At 48.4% G+C, this 19337-nt stretch overlaps 1 protein-coding gene across 1 annotated transcript in view; it reads left to right on the top strand.

The window, feature by feature from the left end:
* The first annotated feature begins 2477 nt into the window (after positions 1 to 2477).
* Positions 2478 to 19337, top strand: part of ADAM19 (ADAM metallopeptidase domain 19) — a 32756-nt gene continuing 15896 nt past the window's right edge. The window contains exons 1-6 of the mRNA XM_039701693.1: positions 2478 to 2559; positions 2818 to 2897; positions 6009 to 6079; positions 15494 to 15572; positions 17107 to 17183; positions 18845 to 19037. Of these exons, the coding sequence (XP_039557627.1) occupies positions 2499 to 2559; positions 2818 to 2897; positions 6009 to 6079; positions 15494 to 15572; positions 17107 to 17183; positions 18845 to 19037 (561 nt within the window). The 5' untranslated portion in view covers positions 2478 to 2498. The remainder of the gene's footprint in view (positions 2560 to 2817; positions 2898 to 6008; positions 6080 to 15493; positions 15573 to 17106; positions 17184 to 18844; positions 19038 to 19337) is intronic.

The following is a 19337-nucleotide window of genomic DNA, read 5'->3' as shown; positions in this document are numbered from 1 at the left end:
CTCACCCTTGCTCTGGCTGCTGCATGGAGGCTGCTGCTCCATGCCTTGGCCATGGGGATGTAACAGATGAGGGAACAAAGCAGATTTGAAATTCCCAGCTGATACTCCTAATCAGACAGTTTGGATCCTGGAGGAAATGAGTCTGAGCCTGTGTAATTCTTAGATAACCAGGAGTCTGACCTTGTTCTGTGAAATCCAGCAAGATTTAGGGGAAGAGCTTTTGAAGAGGTGGGCACAGGCAGGATCTGGGATCTGACTCACCCTGTGCCAGAAACAGCATTACAGCACCTGGGCACTGTTAATAAGGCTAAAATACCCTGAATTTTTCTATACAAAAATGTCTCAGTAATGTAAGTAATATATTTTATATATATATATATATACACACACATATATATATGTATATATGCATATATGTGTGTATATATATATAAACCTAAACCTATATATAACCACTGCACAGCCTGTCATTATATTTTTATACAGGGAGTTTCTGGTGGTTTTAAAGTGAGATATCCGTTCTCATATTACCAAGATCCAAAGGTAAAAATATCACTATATAACAAATGCAAATATTACACATATTTTATTTTTATGATACTTGACTGCTGAAAACAATCATAACCAGATAGTTGTTGGCCTATGTATTTTAATAATCTTAATATAAGGCTCATTTTATTCCATTTTGTGCTTTTTTGAGCTGATCTTCTTTTAGAGAAATATATAGCTAAATTTGTGTCTAAATTTGGCTTGCATTTTTACTTATTTATAATATAGACATGCACAATAGTGGCATTGTTTTCTTCTATATTACAGGCAGCTATAAATAAGTAGGGGAATTCACAGGAAAATAAAAATCAAGATTTCCCTTCAGGATATTCCATATGATTAGAGAGGAGCTGAAATTTTCCCCCTGCATTTTTTGCTCTTCGAAACAAGAGGATTTACTTGTGCCGTGAAAATTCATGACCTCTCTATGGGCCAGCTAAAATGTCACTTATAGCCCTCTCACCCTGATTATTCCCTCTAGGTGTCCCTACCGTGCCTGACTTTCCTCTGCCAGGGTGATACCAGGAATAATCTGACCTTCACAGGATCAGAGAGATTCAGTTTGTGCAGTGCTGGGGGACAAAGGGGACATATGTGAGATATAAACTAAAATGGTACCTGCAAAAGGGAACAGTCACCTTTCCTTTGGGCAGCCCTGGCAGGAGCCCACAAAAACCTTCAGCATAAAATATATTAAAGTTTTCAATAGCATAAATAATATTCTGGACAAGAGACAAAATCATTACTGTTATCTGGCAAACCTTGATTTTGAAGGGAGTATTCACTTCCTACCAGCCTGATTTACTTATACACTCTACCCTTAACCTCTCCACATGCAAATTGTCCCCATTTCTCGTTTCCCTGGTGGTTCACCTACACAGACAATTGAAGCACAGAGATGAATAGAGTGGAAAATGCAGATCAATGTCTGTCTGAAGAGTGTGGTTAAGAGGTAATGGCTCTTCCTGCCACTCGGGGCTGACCCCATAAAAATCCGTGTCAGCCAAGCCTGGCAGCCTTGAGTGGGGCTGCAGCTGAGCTGGCTGTCACTCCCTGACACAGGACAGGCAGTCTGTGGGCTCAGCGTGTGCAAGGAGCTCCTACAGCACCATGGAGTCCCCCAGTGTTTGCAGCTGGTACCTCGGCGTGGCCCCACTAGCTTGGGCTCTCCTGTCCTGCCGTGACCCCGACCCCAGGGGCTGATTCAGCAGCCGTGCACCCCCCAGGCGCTCAGCTCCCTGAAGGGCAGGGATCCAGCAAAGAGGCGATGTGTGGACTTCAAGCCTTGGCTCAGCCCTGAAGGATGCAGGAGAAGACAGGGATGCTCCTTCGGGAGCCTCATGGCAGGATATATCCCCGTGGATATCCCTGAAGGGCAGCACTGGGAATACGAGCTCTGGATGTTCCCAAGTCCTTCCTCAAGCCTGGCCCTCCCATCGACCATAAAGGGGAGAGCGGCAGAGAACATCCTTTTGCTTCTGCCCTTTTATACAGGCACATAAAACTCTATCCTGTATCCTTTCCAGTATCCAAGAGTAATGTATTTCGCAGAAATTTAGGATGTCTCTGGAACCATGGAATCAGCTATGATAGGATTGCACATAAATACAGCAAACAAATAAATAAACAGCTCTTCCTTCCCCCAGCTCTCCCCTTTTTCCTAGCTTTGGAAGCACAATGGATTTCCGCGCTGGCGAAGGCGCTGGAGGGGAGGTTTTGCAGAGGGAGCCCCAGGGAGTGCTCGGGTTTCCCCCTGCCCCGGAGCGGGCACAGAGCCCGGCGGGGCAGAGCCGCTGGACCACCGGGAGTATCCCGGGATGTGCGGAGGGAGAGCAAGAGAGGAGGGGGCTGCGGGGCGGACGGAGCCCGGAGCGGTGGGAGGGGACAGGCGGCGCCGGGCGGGTTTATAGGGCGGCGGCGGCGGCCGAGAGCGGTCCCTGCCCGGAGCCATGCGGGGCCGGGGGCTGCTCTGCGGCATCGCCCTCTCGCTGCTGCTGCGGCCGCCGCCCCGTGAGTGCGGGGTGCCCTTTCCGAGTGCGGGGTGCCCGGCCCGGAGCTGTGCGGCAGCGCTCCGGCTGCGGGAGCGCCCGGGGAGGGAGGCTGGGAGGATGGATAGATGGATGGATGGATGGGTGAGTGGGTGGGTGGGTTGGGGCATCCTCCTGCTTTTCCTACAACCAGCGCAGAGCTCCCTCTCCTCTCCCGCCCCGGCTCCGTGCTGCCTGAGCCCCGGGCCGGGATGCTGAGCCGCTCCCCTTGTCTCCGCAGCCGCGGCCGCCGAGGAGCGGCCCCAGCCCGAGGTGGTGGTGCCGCGCTGGGCAGCCCCGGGTGGCCCCGGCAGCCCCAAGGTAGGTCCAGCGCTTGGTCTCTGTTTTGTTGGCGGACCTGCCTTTGGGGGCAGGGGGTGTCGCGGGTGGCGCAGCACCTGGCGAGGCGCGGTTGGGCTTTGCTAAGCCGTGGGGATGAGCAAGGAGCTGCCATGGCTCCTGCAGATCGCAGGAAAGGCTGAGCGAGCTGGCTGGTGCATCTGGGAACTGCATTCAGCCTGCCTTCTGCTGTGCCTTAAAGCCTCGGTCTGTGTCTGTGAAAGGGGAGCGGGGCCGTGCATTTAGGTGGCATTTAGGGAACGGCTGGATAGAGTGAAAGGGGAGCGGGGCCGTGCATTTAGGGAACGGCTGGATAGCAGGATCTGCTGTAGGAGAAGATAAGCCCAGAAAGCCATCTGTGTCCTGGACTGCACCAAAACAAGTGTGACCAGCAGGTCAAGGGAGAGGATGTGACCCTGTGCTCTGGTCAGGTGAGACCCCACCTGCCGTGTCTGGGATCCCCAGCACAGGAATGATATCGACCTGTTGGAGCCAGGGCTGGGCAGTGAAGATGCTCCAAGGGCTGTAACATCTCTCCTATGAAGACAGACTGAGAGAGTTGGGGGTTGTTCATCCTGGAGAACTCTCTGGAAAGACCTTGTAGCATCTTTCAGTACCTAAGAGAGCTACAAGAGAGCTGGAGAGGGACTTTTTACAAGGGTGTGGATTGACAGAACAAGGAAGAATGATTTTAAGCTGAAAAAGGGCTGGTTTAGATTAGATATTTGACAGAAATTTTTGACTGTGAACTGACAAGGCACTGGGAGAGGTTGCCCAGAGAAACTGTGGATGCACCATCCCTGGATGTGTGCAAGGCCAGGCTGGATGGGGCTTGGAGCCATCTTTCCTAGTGGAAGGTGTTCCAGCCCGATGGCATGGGGGTGGAACAAGAGGATCTTTAAGATCCCTTCCAGCCCAAACCATTCTCTGGTTCTGTGAATCCCAGCTGTGGGGGTGCTTCACTAAGTAAGAAAAGCCAGCCAGCAGCTCAGGTGGGTTTGGCTGTGCCTCAGACACTGTGTTACTGCAGCTCTCACCCCTGCTGCTGTTCCATGGGTGGATGAAGGGATATCTCAGCAGCCTCCAGACTCTGACAATCACTGAGGTCCAGATAACATCAAACACAAAACACAGTTCCCTTTCCCAGGCTTGGTGTTGCTGCAATCAAGAAGTAATTGCAGTTGTGAGATTGACAGAAAGAGGAAAGTCCACAGGGTGTTTTTTACATTGTGAACCAAAAAAAAAAAAAGGAAGCTCAGCATTATGGAGACATGTCATTTTTCTTGAATATAGTGGTGTTATTTGGGAATTTACTAATGGGTCTTTTCCATAATATGAGACTTTCTAAAACTTATCATTGTGTCCTATAACACACAAAACCCTCTACAACGACTCTCTTGTGATCTCAGTTCTTTTCAAAATGCCCTTGTGATACTGCCTGCAGGTTTTGGTTCTGTTATTGATAGTGATGCAAATACATCTGGAGAGCATTTCCCCTCACATAAATTTGCTGGGTCTCAGGGGTCGCACTTGGTTTGTTTCAGGCAAGTTCCCATTGGCTTTGAAATGAGTGTTAGCAAAGCTTATATACAGCTGGGATATTTCATTTACACAGCAATTGATGGACTGAAGCAGTGGGATTACTGAAGCAGGAGGGAGGGTGATATGAGTAATAATGATGTTAGCACAACCTTTGTGAAGAGATTTTATGGTGATGGAGACCCTCAGCTATTGGCAAGGCAGCCTTACAGTGCTTTCATGTTAGTGACTGAAGCACAGACCTACCCTCAGATGAATTGTGCACCTGTGATTTAGTAAAAGAAGCTCTGCCTGTTGCAATTATCCCTTTTTGTATATCCTAAATGTATTAATTTGCTTTGCATCATCTGCGTGGGCCTGATGCCACGTCCTGGAAACTGAAGGATGAGCAAAACCCAGAATATGAGCAGGGAGATGATGAAAAGAAATACTTATATTTGCTGAAATGGCAAGTGAGCATAACTCGGGGCTGACAGAACATCCCATTCAGTCAGTCTTGCTTTCTTTAATTTTCAATGTTCTGTTCCTCAAAGTCTCCTCCAACACTGATTCAGAAAATACTCGGGGTTAATAATTTCACCAACCCTCATGATTTCTTTATTCTTCCAGCTGAATAAAGTGCACTGTTATATTAATATGAGCTATTTCTCTTCTGGGGAATTTCTTCATCCATTTTCTCTGTGAGAAAGCATTCAGACTTGGAAACCCCAAGCTGACTTTACTAGTTTTGCTTTGAGGGGGGTAAAACTGCAGACCCCAGAGCCTCTTTTAGTTGCGCCTCTAAAAATCTCATTCTATGCTTTAAGCCTCTGGAATTATTATTATTTTTTTTTTTAATTTTTTTTAATGTTGGGGTTAGTGTATGCATTTGGCATTGCACTAAGAAATTGAGGTGCATTCTGTTCAAAGCAGCAGGCTCTGGGGAGGCCTGAAATTCTGTCTGTACAATGGCTGGGGTCTGAAGGCATCCAAGGGTCCCTGTTCCCTGCCTTTCACTGGCACTTTCTGTGAGTAAAGGAATGAATGAGAATCTCTGGAAGAGGCGTGATTCCTCTTGTCCTGAAATAGGCTCCTAAAAATGTCTTTCTGCTGTGACAACAAAGGAAGCTTTGGTTAACTAGCTCAGACATTTGACTCTTCAATCTCTGGGGGCAAGTCGTGTGATGTGCTGAGCACAATCTAGAGCAGAGGGACATGCAGGGAGCTCTTCCCATCCAACTGCACCTCCAAACACTCCAACACAAGGACCTGTTGCCTTGCCTGAGCACTGTATTCCTCCTGGGATACCAGGTGGTGTCTCTAGCTCAGGTACAGCAGCCCAGCAGAGGCCTGCACTGCTTGCTGCCTCAGCATGGCTGTGCTGTGGATGCAGCAGCCTGCCGGGAGCTGGGAGCCACCCTGGTGCATCCCTTCCCTTCCCCACCACTCCAGCTCTGAAGCAGGAGGAAGGTGAGGGGTGGTTTGAGGTCAGCTGCCATTTCCAGTTTGTATTTGTGGATGTGTTCATAAGGATGATGATGTATGAGTAACAGGCACCCTCTCCCCTGCACACAGCATCCACCCCGAGCTGAAGTTACAGTGGAGGCAGAAGGCCAGGAGCTCGTCTTGGAACTGGAGAAAAATAGGTAAGTGTGCTTGTGCCCTGCATTGTGATCCCTCTTCAATAATGAATAAGAATTACAGTGAGGTCAACAGGAAAACCTCCACTGACTTCAGCAGGGTTTTGATAAAGACAGGATGTGGAAGTCCTTCACTGGATTTCAAGGTTATTCTGAGTCCCCTCAGATGTTAATCAGCCAAGGAGCACATTATAGCAGAGCTTTGTCAGCAAAAAAACAGATGGTGACCTGGCCCTCAGTGTGTAAACTTATTTTTGCATCATAATTCTTCCTACATTAACTGGGAAATGTTGTTGATATGAAGCTCCCTATTTACCAAATGGCTCAGTGCTTTAGAGTCAGCGTGACTCTAATGAGGATTTCATTTGCTGTGATCCAAAGAGGTCCTTTTCCTCTTCCTAGAAGAAATGATCTGACAGTTTCAATTCCATTAGTGCCCTTCATGCTAAAGCAGACTGAAAAATTGTTTTTGCATTAACTGAAATGCAGCCTCCTCTCAGGCATGTGAGAGCAATGCTGTGTGCTACCGTAGGGGGTGATGAATATTGAATTCAGCTGAAGCTGCAGATTAAGGTAGGGAGAAGGACTCTAGTCTGGAGGCCACCCCAGAGCCTCTCTGCCTGTGAGCACATTAGTTTCCAGCAGTGCAATAGCAGCTGGGAATTTAGCTGCAAGAAGTTTGTTTTGCTCAGCAGTCCACTTGCACTGTTGGTGTCCACTTGCACTGTTGGTGTTTTGTTTATTTTTAAATGGGCTTGAAGATTTATCTATGGAAAGACAACCAAATGTTTGTCTGCTAGAATCAGTAGGAATAATAACCTCAGAATAATGACCCTGTTCATATTTTAAATGTATTTTATGGACATTCCAACCACAGAGATTGAGGGCTCAGCTTTCCTCCTAAAAGAGTGAAATGTTAGAAGATCTTACTAGTTCTGATGGCAGTGCATAAACCTAAATGATAGGAGAAAAAAACAGGGTTTTTTATCACCATTTTCTGCAGTAAAGCCTGAAATGTGATGGCTGATGGAAGGTGAGTGTGAGGTGTTTTCTGTAAAAAGTCACAAAACCTACTGAGAGATCCAGTGCTGCAAAAAATGGATGCTTTTCATAGGCAGTCATGCACCTGTGTAGAACTAAACAGAAACAGCTATAAATTCTGTGTATTTTAGCATATTTCAGCTGGGAAAACAAGGCCAGGCACCATGAGCACTGCTAAGCCAGTCCTGCCTGGAGGAATTGCTGCTGCTGATGACAGTGGCACTGTGCCAGGTCTGACCTGAGCCTGGAAGCAGCACAACCTCTGATGCTGCTGGGGGTCTCCTTCCAGCACTGCCAGGCCTTGCTGATTCTGCAGTTGCTATGCAAAGGTGAATATTTCTGGCACAGCAGAAGCTGGCCAGAGGAAGGGTCCTTGCTGAGCTGATGTGTTTGGGCTCCAAGCACAGTGATGTCAGCTCCAGGTGCTCGCGGGAGCGGTGCCATGCTATTTCCAGCACAGAAAAACCCTTTGCTGGTGTTAGTAAACACAGTTATAATAATAGAAGGTTCCTATTGTGTTTATTTCCTGAAGTGCATTTTCATTCATTGAGATGTATACAGACAGGGTTGGAAGTGTGTGCACACACTTCCACTGCAGGATGGATCTCCTTTGCAAGTGCTGATGAAATAGCACTTGGTTGAAAACCAACTGGTTTGGAGCTTTTAATTTTTATTTTCAGTGCAAAATGCAGGTGATTCATAGACAGCAGTGCTTCATGTGGGAGTCTTGCTAGGCCTCAAGTCCTTGCTCAAGAAAGGTGAGGGTACAATCACAAAATGCAATTAGTGGAAGGGCTCCACTTCTCAGAGACTTGTGAAAGTGCTGAAGCAGTTGAGAGACTTAAATTAAAAGAGGAATGATGGAGCCCTGCGTATTTATCAGCACCCACAGAGCACTTTTAAGTGGAGACAAACCTCTTCTCCTTGTTGAAGAGAGTGGCAAGGCAGAGCCCAGCCTGGGTTGCTCCACAGCACCAGGAGCTCAGCACTGCTCCTGCTTGTCTCACAGGGGAAGCTGAGGTTCTGGGTGAGGTTTGGGGTGCTGGGTAGCTGCAGCATCCAGGATTTCTGCTGGGAAGAGTTTGTTGCCCAGGCAGCAGAGAAAGTGAAATCCCCCAAGAGGGAAGTGTCCCTTCAAAGCTGTACAAAACCTGTCAGATCCAGGTTGCAAATTCACATGAAAATGGGCATAAGAGAACTGCAACTTCAAGGAAGGTACTTGAGGCTTTTTTAACTAAGATAAGCCTCAGAGAACTGGGCTATTTAATTGCTCCAATTTAGAGGAGCATTTGGAAACCAGCTTTTCTGTTGAGGTTGGTGCTGTGCTCCCCCTCTGTCCCTGAGCTCAGCACAGGGATGTGAATGCACACACCTGGCCCACATTTCACTCTTGTATCCACATCCCAGACTCCCATCATTCAAGGAAAGCAAGAAATTGCCATAATTTGAGTTTGGTTGGGCTATGATTTACCCAGTGGTTCCCAAAACTAGAAAGTAGATATGCCAATCCACTGAAACTGCTTCAGGTGATGTTCTTGGTGGATTAGGCAGCCTTATTGCATGTTCCCCACTCTCCTTCTGGAGAAATAACTGATTAAATTGCTTTGAAAAGTGAAGGAAGTGTCATAATCTGTACTCTAGTAGGGATGCTAGCTTTGGAAGAAACATTCTAGTTTCAATATGTGGAAGAAATGTTCACACCATCCAATTTCATATTCCGTATGAAAAGGACATCATGTTCATCCACAGAGGTGAAACACAGAAATTATTGCATATCTTGCTTCAGAGCTGTGCCCAACCCAGTGTTTTGTAATAAGCTCATCACACATCTGCATTTGGGCTTCATATATCTGTGAATACAATTATTGCATTAGCAGTTAACATAATATTGCATTATTTCCTGTCCAGGAATTTGATAAGAAGTCAGAAACACACTGGAGTTTCAAGCAGAGTTCATGACACACTAACATTTCAGGATAATGACAAAATATATCACTCAAATGACTCTGGCTTGTTTTAAATGATTCAAATCCATGTCCTGCAGCTGTGGGATTGGAAAGCTCAAAGCTGCACAAACAACAAATATATGGAGAGTTGCCTATAAAGCAGCTTTAAATTTGGCTGGGGCTTAGGAGCGGAAGAATCTGAGTTGCAAACTTTGGATGAAAAGTGACTTTTTAAAAAGGCATTTGCATTTGTTAATAAAAAGCAGCTTTGAGCCAAGCAGGGACAGACTGAGAGCCTCTCAATGTGTGTGGCAGCAGTGACTGGGGTGAGGCTTTTCTTAGTGAAGAGGAGAGCTCCCATTTGCACAGCAGAAACCTGCATGGAATTTGGCTTCTCACCTCTGTGAAAGACAGGGAGCAAAAAGACCTCTCTTTGTCTCTTTCTCTCTTTCTCTCTTTCTCTCTTTCTCTCTTTCTCTCTTTCTCTCTTTCTCTCTCTTTCTCTCTTCTTCTCCTCTCTTCTCTCTCTTCTTTCTTTCTCATGTCTGTCATGGGAAGAACACACTTGGGAAAGGCCCTCTCAGCTGCCTCTCAGGGGTATTGGAGGCTTCTCCAATGAATTCCTGGGAGATCCTGGGGTGTTTGTTTCAGCTCCTTATTCCGGGCACTGCCCTGGGTGGCAAAGCCCCAGTGGAGATGTGCAGGAATTGCCTGAGGACACAGCAAAGGACACCCAGAGCTCACCTGGTCTGACCTCAGGAGCCAACAGAAAGTTGTTTTTAGGTCACTCTGATAGGAAGCAGCATCATTTCCAAGCTCTCCTGGCCCCACCTGGGTAGGTGACAAGTGTTCCCACCCAGCCTGGTGCTCTCAGTGGTGCAGTAAAAGATCTGTCACTTGTATTCCTGTGTTTCCTGCTTTTGCACATTTCCAGGGCCTCTCCTACCAACTGAGTGAGGAAGTTGCTGCCCATTTCTGAGCAGGAAGGATATATGGGATTATTCCACTGATGGCTACACATCATCAGTGTCTAATGGGCTTCCTTCATGGGCAGGGGTTAAGGGTTATGCAGAGGGGAAATTGAGTTTATCCTGCTCTACTGTCTCTTGGAATCATCAGAGAAACAGGGGTGGGATCTGGAAAGCCACAGCTGCTTTGCAGCTTCCTGATTCCCTCAGGATATTCAGTGATTCCTCTGTGTGGGGCAGAGAGGAAGAGACCTGGAAATGAAGCCTTTTAAACCCTTTGTGCACTGACTCATTATCAGCCAGTTTTCCATTTATTTCATTTCCTTTTTCCTCTCTGGGTAACCTTTATGGTTCCTATTGGTAAGTCAAGGGTCTATGTGATAAATCTTTCTTGGGTCCTGTAACACAATTTACACAGTGAATGTCACAGATGATGTGGGTGGGAGAAGGAGATGGAGAGTCTTTAGTCTGTGATGCTTTCCCAGGCCTTAAAAATGGCTTGTTTAGTTCCACCTCAATAGTTGGAAATCCACTTTTTCCTTCCAAACTGCTGTGTTTACACAATAAACATGTTCTTAGCAAAAGCTCTAGAGGAAGGGAGCTTAAGAGCTCCAGGATTCATCTGGATGGAACTCACCAAGAAAAAAAAAATTGGATTTAATTGGTTTTATGAAGTGCCAGGTTTTGACTGCAATATTCCAGAGGCTCCCATTTCTCACTAGTGGTGGATATGGAAAGCAGGCCTGCCTGCTTGTGTTGTCATGAGTCATGTGTTGGTGATGTTCAAGATGGGGCCACTTCAGGTTTTGATAATAAATTCTGGCTTCAGGGAACATTTATGTGACTGAGAGGCAAGAGTTCACATTCCCCTTCTTACCCTACTTGGATCCTGTTGAGAGGCAATGGAGTGGGACCACAAATTGTAGATGGAAATCTCATGTCTAAGGTTTCTTGGGAAAATCAATTCCCTCCACCCCCAGATGCAGTCAGCCTGGCTGGACAGATTTATTGTGATTTGAGAAAAGGGACAGGGAAAGAGATGTAAGAGACTGCAGGCTCCACTTTTCTTGGTCCCATGACTGAAAAATCAATGTCAATGTTTCTCATGAGAGCTTCATGGACCATTTGGCTTTTGTTTTTTGGGAGGAAATAAAAACCATGTCCATCTCCTGAATACTGCTGGGTGTTTCTAAACTGGCAGCTGTCCATGCAGACTAGCCCCTCTGTAAAATGAACCCAAACAAGGTTGCTGATGGGACCAAATTATTAAAAGTCCTTCTTGCTGTAATTAGTAAGAAAATCAGAGTGCTGCTGGGGTGCTCTGGGTGCCTGTGCGTGATCTCAGGCTGGTGCATCTGAGTGTGTTCATGGCAGCCCTGAGCTCCTCTTAGGCTTGTGCTGACAAGTGATGTTTTATAGGCAAAACTCTCCTGTTTCTCAGGAGAATAGGGGTGAGGTTCTCAGGAGCAGCTGGGAAGTGTGCAGTCCCTCAGGAGGACGTGGCCATGCGAGCAGGGCCCCAGCTTGTTTCTGCTGTTTTTGGGAGTGTTTGGGTGTGCCTTGCAGCCCCTCTTCCTCCAGCTGCTCCTCTGCTCCTCAGCAGTGGCCAGATGAGCTGGAAGCCACGTCCTCTCCCTGTCCCCAAGTGCCACAAGGCAGCTGCCTGCCAAGAGAGCTGGGTTTGCCCGTGCCCTCAGCCCGCCTCTCCTGATGAGAACCATCTCAGTTCACGAGTGAAGGATTGACCCCCTGTCCCAGCAGAGCCAGGCTGCCCTGTGCTGCCAGCTCTGCACGCAGGGAGGAGGGCTCTGTGTCAAACAATGATATCATTGAGGGGCTGGAGTGGGACCAGCACGGCTCCAGGACAGCCATCAGCAGGAACCGCTCGGGCCATCTGTACATGATGGCACCGAGCCACCCTCCCTTCCTTTGGCTTCCTTGCTGACATTCAACCTGGCTCCCAAGGCTTCCCAGGGAGCAAACCCTGCCAAGAGCAGGCCGTTCCACCCTGAGCTTGGAGGCTGAGCTGGATGCTGGGGATTGACTGATCCTGCCGAAAGCTGGTCCCGTTGGAAAGGTGTGAGGCTCCTCTAGAACATCCCAAGCTCTCCTGTGCAGCTTCCCCTGGCCCCAAACCAGCTGCAGCTGCTATCAGCTTTAGCAAAGGAGAGTGCTCCCATCCCCAACCAGCTTTTTCTCTGACTTCATCAATTCTTCATGCTGATAACTCCTCTAATGAGAGACTCAGTGCTGCCTTTTAGGAAGATGATGTGTGCTAGCGATTTGCCAGCTGCCTGACTGGATCTCAGAAGCCTTTGAGTGATGTTGTTTTGCATCCAGACTTTTGCAGCTTCAGCGTGAGCTGCTGGAGAAGTGGTCACCACAGAGGCATGTAATGTAACTGAGAAGAAAAAACCAAATTGTGTCATTTTTTCCAGACTTTCCCTCTCCAGCAAGGAGGTGAACTGTGTGTTTTTCTGGAAACCTCCATCAGTGCTAATTCCCCTGGAATTAGCTGCTCAGCCTGGCAGGGATGTTGTCTTTCTCTTGTCAGAGAAGGTTTTGGGGTATGGGTGTTTCTCTGCTGTTTATCAAACAACTGGTACACGTGGAAAAAAGTCAAGACTGGCTGAGAACTCTGCTGCACTCTTGGTGACAGGAAGGTTTGTTTGCTGTTTATTTACAGTTTGGTGGAAAGCTTGGTGCTTGCTAAAGAAGTGAGTCAGACTGGGAATGAAATTTTACGGGCTCAAAATAAGATACCAAGGGTGTTGCAAGATGTTCTGTTGTTTTTCCTCTTTCCTCACTGCCCTCCCCACCACACCTTGTGCAATCCCCTGTGATAGCCCTTTCTGGCAGTGCTGCAAGAGCCACATGGTCCCCCTGCATTAAGGCTGGGAACTGTCTTCAAGCTCAGAATGAGAAACTGGACTTTTCTTAGGGACCTGTGGTGCAGAGTAGGAGTCAGCTGGTGCAGAGAGGCTTGCAAGTTGCACCATGGAGATGACACAGGCTTTCAGCTGAGCAGCTGCCTAAGTGTCCCTAAAAATCCAGGCAAAGCTCCTTAATCCACTCTAATGGGGGCTGGAGCCTGAGTGGAAGGGATGTGCACACCCTTGTGCTGAGGGGCCTCATCCTGTGCCCTCCCTGGGCAGGACTCAGCTCTGAGGAGCCTCTGGGGATGCTGAAGGGGAGATCAAGTGGCTATTCATGGCTAATGCTTTCCAAGAATAAAGGAGCAGGAGGAAAACACAAGAGTGCTTGTTTGGGAATGAAGCAAGCAGGCTGTGCAAAGCCTCAGCTACTGGAAATCCAGGGGCTGGTGTCTGGCTGTAATAGCACAGGGCAGATCCCACTGCTTTACTGTCTGCCCCTGACACAGACCAGATACCTGCCAGAGCATTGCTCAAGGCAATTTCCTGCGAGTTAATGCAATCTGTTGATTAAATATTTGTTTCTTGCACCCTTGCTGAGCAAGCTGCTGCAGTCAGGGAGATGAAGGGAGTTATGTTCTGCGGGATGTTGCTTATCTTGGGTTTACAGACCTGGGACAGCTGAGCGCAGCAACCTGGCCTTCTGATCACTGACAGCATCTGGGGATAAGAATTAACACATCAGAAAGACACAAAATGAGCTTTTCTGGGCCATGCTGAACTTCAAAAGTGGAGATAAAAGCCGCTGGTTTCCTGACATCAGGTGCTGTCAGACACAGCAGTGGCACAGTTGTCTGTTGTTAAGCTGTGGGTACTTGTTCAGCTGTCTGAGCCTTTGGATGCCAGGTGGGTGAGGCACTTTCAAACACTGATAAAAGGTTTTGTTTCCTGTTGTTCTGGTGCAATTTAACTAGATATCACAGGCACCCACTTCCTTTTTTAAGCAGAGATGCTTTCAAGGTTGACAAGATCTGACTGACAGGTACCAAAAGCCAAGATGGAAAAATCTTTGTGTTTGTGATACAGCTTTCTTCATCCAGCCTAAAGAAATCAGGCAAAGAAAAGAAAACCTTTTCCCTACTTTCTAGCAGTTTAGTTCTCAAATCTGGTGCATGACATTTTTTGAACAGGGATGCAAAGGGATTGAGCTGCAGCTGCATCTGACAACACATTGCCCAGGGTGCATGTGGCATCCTCATGGGTGGCAAATGTGGCACTTTGGTGGCCTGACAGCACCCTGGGGTTGCTGCAGGAGTGTTTCATCAACAGGGCATGTTCTGTGATCCTTCTCCAAATTTTTGCAAGACAAACTATTGTTTTTAAAAACTGCTTTAAACCTACATTTTATGGCTGCTGAGATGGACACAGGATATGACCTTCTTGGTTTGGCCCAGATTTTGACTTGCTGTAATTTTACATCACTGTTTAGCAAATGCAGATGTTTAAAAAGAAGAAGGCTGTTTCCTCTGGAACAAAATCAAAATGCTTCTTTCTTTCTAAAGGAGCATAGGAGCTCCTTTTATAGACTTTTGGTCAGATCCTGGGTTGAAGACAGGGAGAATATTGTGTACATGGGGATGACATGAACAAATTCAAATTGGGGAATCAGCATTTTCCCATAACAAATATGTGAACCAGCTTCTGGGCAGCAGTTGAAATCAGATACAGATTAATTTATGATTGTACTCAGATTTGGACAGTGGAGACAGGCTGGGCTTGAGCTGAGGACTCACACCAGCACCCAGATGTTGCCTGTGTTGTGTTTGCTATGCAGGACTTGGTGCTTTGAATTTAATCCCAGTACATTTGGGGCATAATTAGGCGATAGAAAGAAAACTGCAGAGACTGACCCCATTAGGATCAGTGATTTGGTTGGGATTCTGAGTCTTTAAAAGTCCTCACGCAAAAATTGAATTGTTTACTTGCAGCTGCTGGAATTGGATCTTGGTGCCCAATTGACTCAGGGACAGGCTCTCTGTTATTGTTTTAATTTAATAAATGGCTTGAAAGAGCACTTAGATGGCTTGTGGGGCCCTTCCAGGAGCGGATGTGCTCTGTGAGAGGTGCTCAGCTCCTGCCAGGGCAGAGGAGAGGTGGAAGTGGCCAGGTCAGCTGTGCTCCCACCTTCTGACCCTCTGCCATCACACTGTGCTCTGCACAGGCCCCACAGCCCATGGTGATGGTCCTGCCATGGATCCCAGGGCTCCTGGGCCACCAGGAGCTGCTCCCTGAACAATCCTGGCAGGAGGGACGCGTTGAGAGCAGAGCACAGCTGGTGTCCTGTGAATCCCTGTCTCTCACCTGCCCTCTCAGGGTGTTGTAGGTGGTTTCACACCATGGGCAGAAAACAGTGACTGCCCCAAATCCACAGCAGTGGTTCACAGCAGCAGGAATATTTACATTGCCTTCAGAAAGAGCTGGATCTGGCTAATTTTCCAGCATTCCTAAGAAGTAGAAATCCAGGTCAAAACAAAGGTCTTACCATCTTGATTTTTAAATTTGCCTTTTTCACTCCCTCCCCTGTGTCTGCAGAAACCTCTTTGCACCAGGCTACACTGAGACCCACTACAGCCACACTGGCCAAGCCCAGAGCACCCCCCTGAGCCACACGGTGAGTGCAGAGACCCTTCCCTCCTGTGCCTGCATGGGACACCAGGCTGGCGCTTGGAGAAGCAGGTGAACCTCTTCCTCCTGAGCCTTTTTTTTTTAAGGGCACACATCCCCACAGCTTAAAGCTGAAGGAGAGGGCAGTCCAGCTTTCTGATCTGGGAGGTTCCAGTGGGAAAGCTGCTCCATCCCCCAAAAATGGTAAAAACATCTTTCTGTTTTGCCTGAGCTCTGTTATGAGAGCCAAGGTCAGCAGCCAGCATTGCTCCCCTCTCTCTGGGTGCTGGGGAATTGTTTATTCCTCACACTGCTCACCCTCTTGCTTTTAGTTTTGCCACCAAGTTCTCCACACTGGGGGAACCTCTGGGGAAAACAGCCCCTATAAACCAGCTCCCATTTAGTAAAAACCCCATAAATTACTGATCTCAGCCAGACTTGGCTGCCTCTGCTGCAGCAGCACAAAGATGTGCATTGGTCACAAAGCAAAAATAAAAGATAAAATCCCCATGAGATCATCTTTCCTGCTGCTGCCCCGGGGTGAGGGGAAGGGATAGAATGAATATGTTGGCGTTTCTGCCCCAAAGCCTCCTTGTCCCCGCCAGAGGCTGCCTTTGTCCCACCAGCAGCCCGCGGTGTCACCCTCTCTGGGGCTGCAGCCACATCCCCTGGGGCATGACCCAGGGCCAGCTCCTGTCACAGGCACAAAGCTTTGGGTCTGCCCCAGTGCTGCAGCCAGCCCAGTCCTTCCCTGGGCGATCCAAAGCTCTCCATTTTTGCTGGCAACAAGGAGCTGTTTGATGCTGTTTGATGCTCTGGCCCAGGCGGGGCTTGGCAGCCAAGAGGCGGAATTTCGCAGCGGAGTCACGGAGATTCAGAGCTGATAATCAGAGGAAAGGGAACAGCAAACGGAGCGTCGGCAGCGCTCGCACGGGACTCGTCACGGAGATTCAGCGCTGATAATCAGAGGAAAGGGAACAGCAAACGGAGCAGCTCTCGCACGGGACTCAGCAATGCCCAAATTTAATCCCATGTGCTGTGTCCATCCCTGTGGTTGTGTTTGAGGGTGCCAGGACGAGCGAAGAGACGAGAATCTTGACTCCGTGGAAGAGATGAGACTCTTGACTCCATGTTTCAGAAGGCTGATTTATTATATTATGATATATATTATATTAAAATGCTATATTATAACAGTACTAAAAGAATAGAGAGAAAAGGAGCCATCAGAAGGCTAGAAAGGACAGGAGATGAATGACAACAAAAGCTCATGACTCTCAGAGAGTGCAAGCCAGCTGACTGAGATTGGTCATTAATCAGAAACAACCAACATGCACCAATCACAGGTGTACCTGTTGTATTGCCCAGCAGCAGATAGTTATTGTTTACATTTCTTTCCTGAGGCTCCTCAGCTTCTCAGGAGGAAAATCCCGGCAAAAGGATTTTTCGGAAAATATCATGGCTACACATGCTGTTCGGGCACCACTAACCCTGCCTCCTGTGCCCTGCAGGATCCCACTAACCCTGCCTCTTCTGCCTTGCAGGAGCACTGCTTCTACCATGGCACTGTGCGCGGCTGGGAGCGCTCCAGTGTCACCCTCAGCACCTGCCGAGGGCTGAGGTGAGTGCCTGGCGTGCTGGAATCTGGGAATGCTTCGGGAATGCCCTTGGGAACGCCCTTGGAAATGCTCCTGGGAATGCCCTTGGAAATGCCCTTAAAAATGTCCCCGGGAATGCCTCTAGAATGCCCCCAGGGATGCGCTGGGAATGTCCGTGCTCAGGCGTTGCTGCCTCCCAGCTCAGCTCCCAGCAGCCTGCCTGCCCTGATTCTCTCTGAGTGGATGGAGAGCTCTCAAAGGCCGCCCAGCCTGGGTATAAAAAGGGGCATGTTGGGGAAAATGCAGATTTTGGGATATCATTAGTGGCCATGGCCTCCTAAGCCCCTCCAGGACCCTTCCCCCTGTGTGCTGTCAGCGTGGACTGGTGCAATGACTGAGTTTGGGTCCACTGCAGCAGAAGTCTCTTGTTGGTGGCTCAGCTGCATCTGTCACAGACAGGGACAGCACTCAACACGTCCCAGCCCAGTGCTCTACACTTGTGCAGAAACTTTCTCCCACTCTCCCACAGCTGGCAATTTTCTGTGTGTTTTGAAGCAAAGTCTTCACGTCTGAGCTCCCTCCTGGGCTGTGAGCTCTATTTTCTGCTTTGTCCCCAGCTGGTGCCAGGGCTGTGTGTGTAAAACCTGTATTTTGGGAGTAATGGAGTCTTTGGCCGGAAAAGGGGGTCTGTATCCTCAGCCAGGAGTAAATGAAGCAGTTTGTTGTGACCAAGGAGCTGCATTCATTTACACCAACTCTGAGTTTGTTTCCAAAACACCACACGGGCTTTATTGACATTAGTGGTCATCTGCTCTGGAGCCCTGCTGGAAGCTGTGCTGATGGGACTGGCTCCAGCCAGGAAACAGCCCCTGCCAAAGCAAACCTGAGACGTTTTAGTGAGTGTAGCACAGGCCAAAGGGCCCAGTGAGATAACCAGGACACTGCAGCCACCTGTGGCTTGCAATGAACATTCCAAAAGCAAAAGCAGTTGCAGGTGTGCCATGCTTCTGTCAGCCTGTGTTTTCCTAGGCTCTGCTTTCCAGAGGGACAGAGATGCTCAGAGTGCCTGTGCAGGCTTCCTGCACCCCTGAGCTGTCAGTACCTGCTGGCAGCTCCTTGATGTCTTTTTCTGACTGCTGGGGAAGCACAGGAGCTGAGCACACGTGGCTGTTCTCACTCTGAGCCTGCATGGTGTGGGTGGTGCCCATAAAGCCACACATTTTCTAGAGAGCATCACACACATATTTCCAGCTCTCCTGGCTCATTGAGAAATCTAGAACCATCTGGGTACGTGCATGACCCAGAGAGAACTCTGCCTTTCCTGTTGACAAAGTCTTCACATTTTTCAGGTCAGGTCTGTTAAAAGCAAATTTCTTCTCCTGGTAGAAAAGCTTCCACTGCCCCTAAAGAAAAAGCTGTAAGTTAAACTTCTCAGGTTGCAGCACATGCTCCAATAGCCTCTCAATGTCTGAGGCCCACTGAATGTATTTTAATATATGGAAGGTCAGGGATTTCCCCCTCTGAACTCAAAATATTCCCACCCTTTTTATTACTGAACTGCCTAGCCTAGTGAGGATAAGTGTCTTGCCAGAGTCAGATGGGAGCTCAGCAGCAGCAGCAGGATTTGTCTCCAGTTGCTGTGATAGTAATCAACTTTCCCTTTTATTGCTTCCCGTTTCAACAGAGGACTTATCATATTGAGCAGCAATTCCAGCTACATCTTGGAGCCAGCTCCTGACAGCCCAAACCAGCACTTGATTTACAGGGTGGACAACCTGAGGTTGCAGGGAGGAGCTTGTGGCTACCAGGGCACTGTGGATGCAGCTGAAGATTGGCTCAGGAACTTCACAACTGGGATGAAATCACCAGGCCAGAGGGTGAGCAGGGCTCAGGCTGAGTCCATGCACGATGCTCCAAATATCCCACTGTTCCCAGCCCTGCTGTTCCCTAGAAGCATAGCTGAGAAAGTGAAGTGAAGAGCATTTAGGAGGGATTTCAGCCAGCTGGTTGTGAAATAGTGGCTCCAGCAGGGAAGTAAATGAGTGCTGGGGACTGTGGTGGGCTGTAGCTGTTCCTACATCCCATACAGGTACAAAAGGTGGGCTGAGGACAGGCTTGTGGGCACTTGCTGTGGCCATACTGACCTTGGTTGCTCTTAATTAATCACATTTGGAGGT

Source organism: Passer montanus, unplaced genomic scaffold (assembly GCF_014805655.1).
Source record: "Passer montanus isolate IOZ18808 unplaced genomic scaffold, ASM1480565v1 scaffold15, whole genome shotgun sequence".
NCBI lineage: Eukaryota > Metazoa > Chordata > Aves > Passeriformes > Passeridae > Passer > Passer montanus.
Note: the sequence above shows the minus strand (reverse complement) of the source record. Positions and strands in the feature narration are given on the sequence as shown.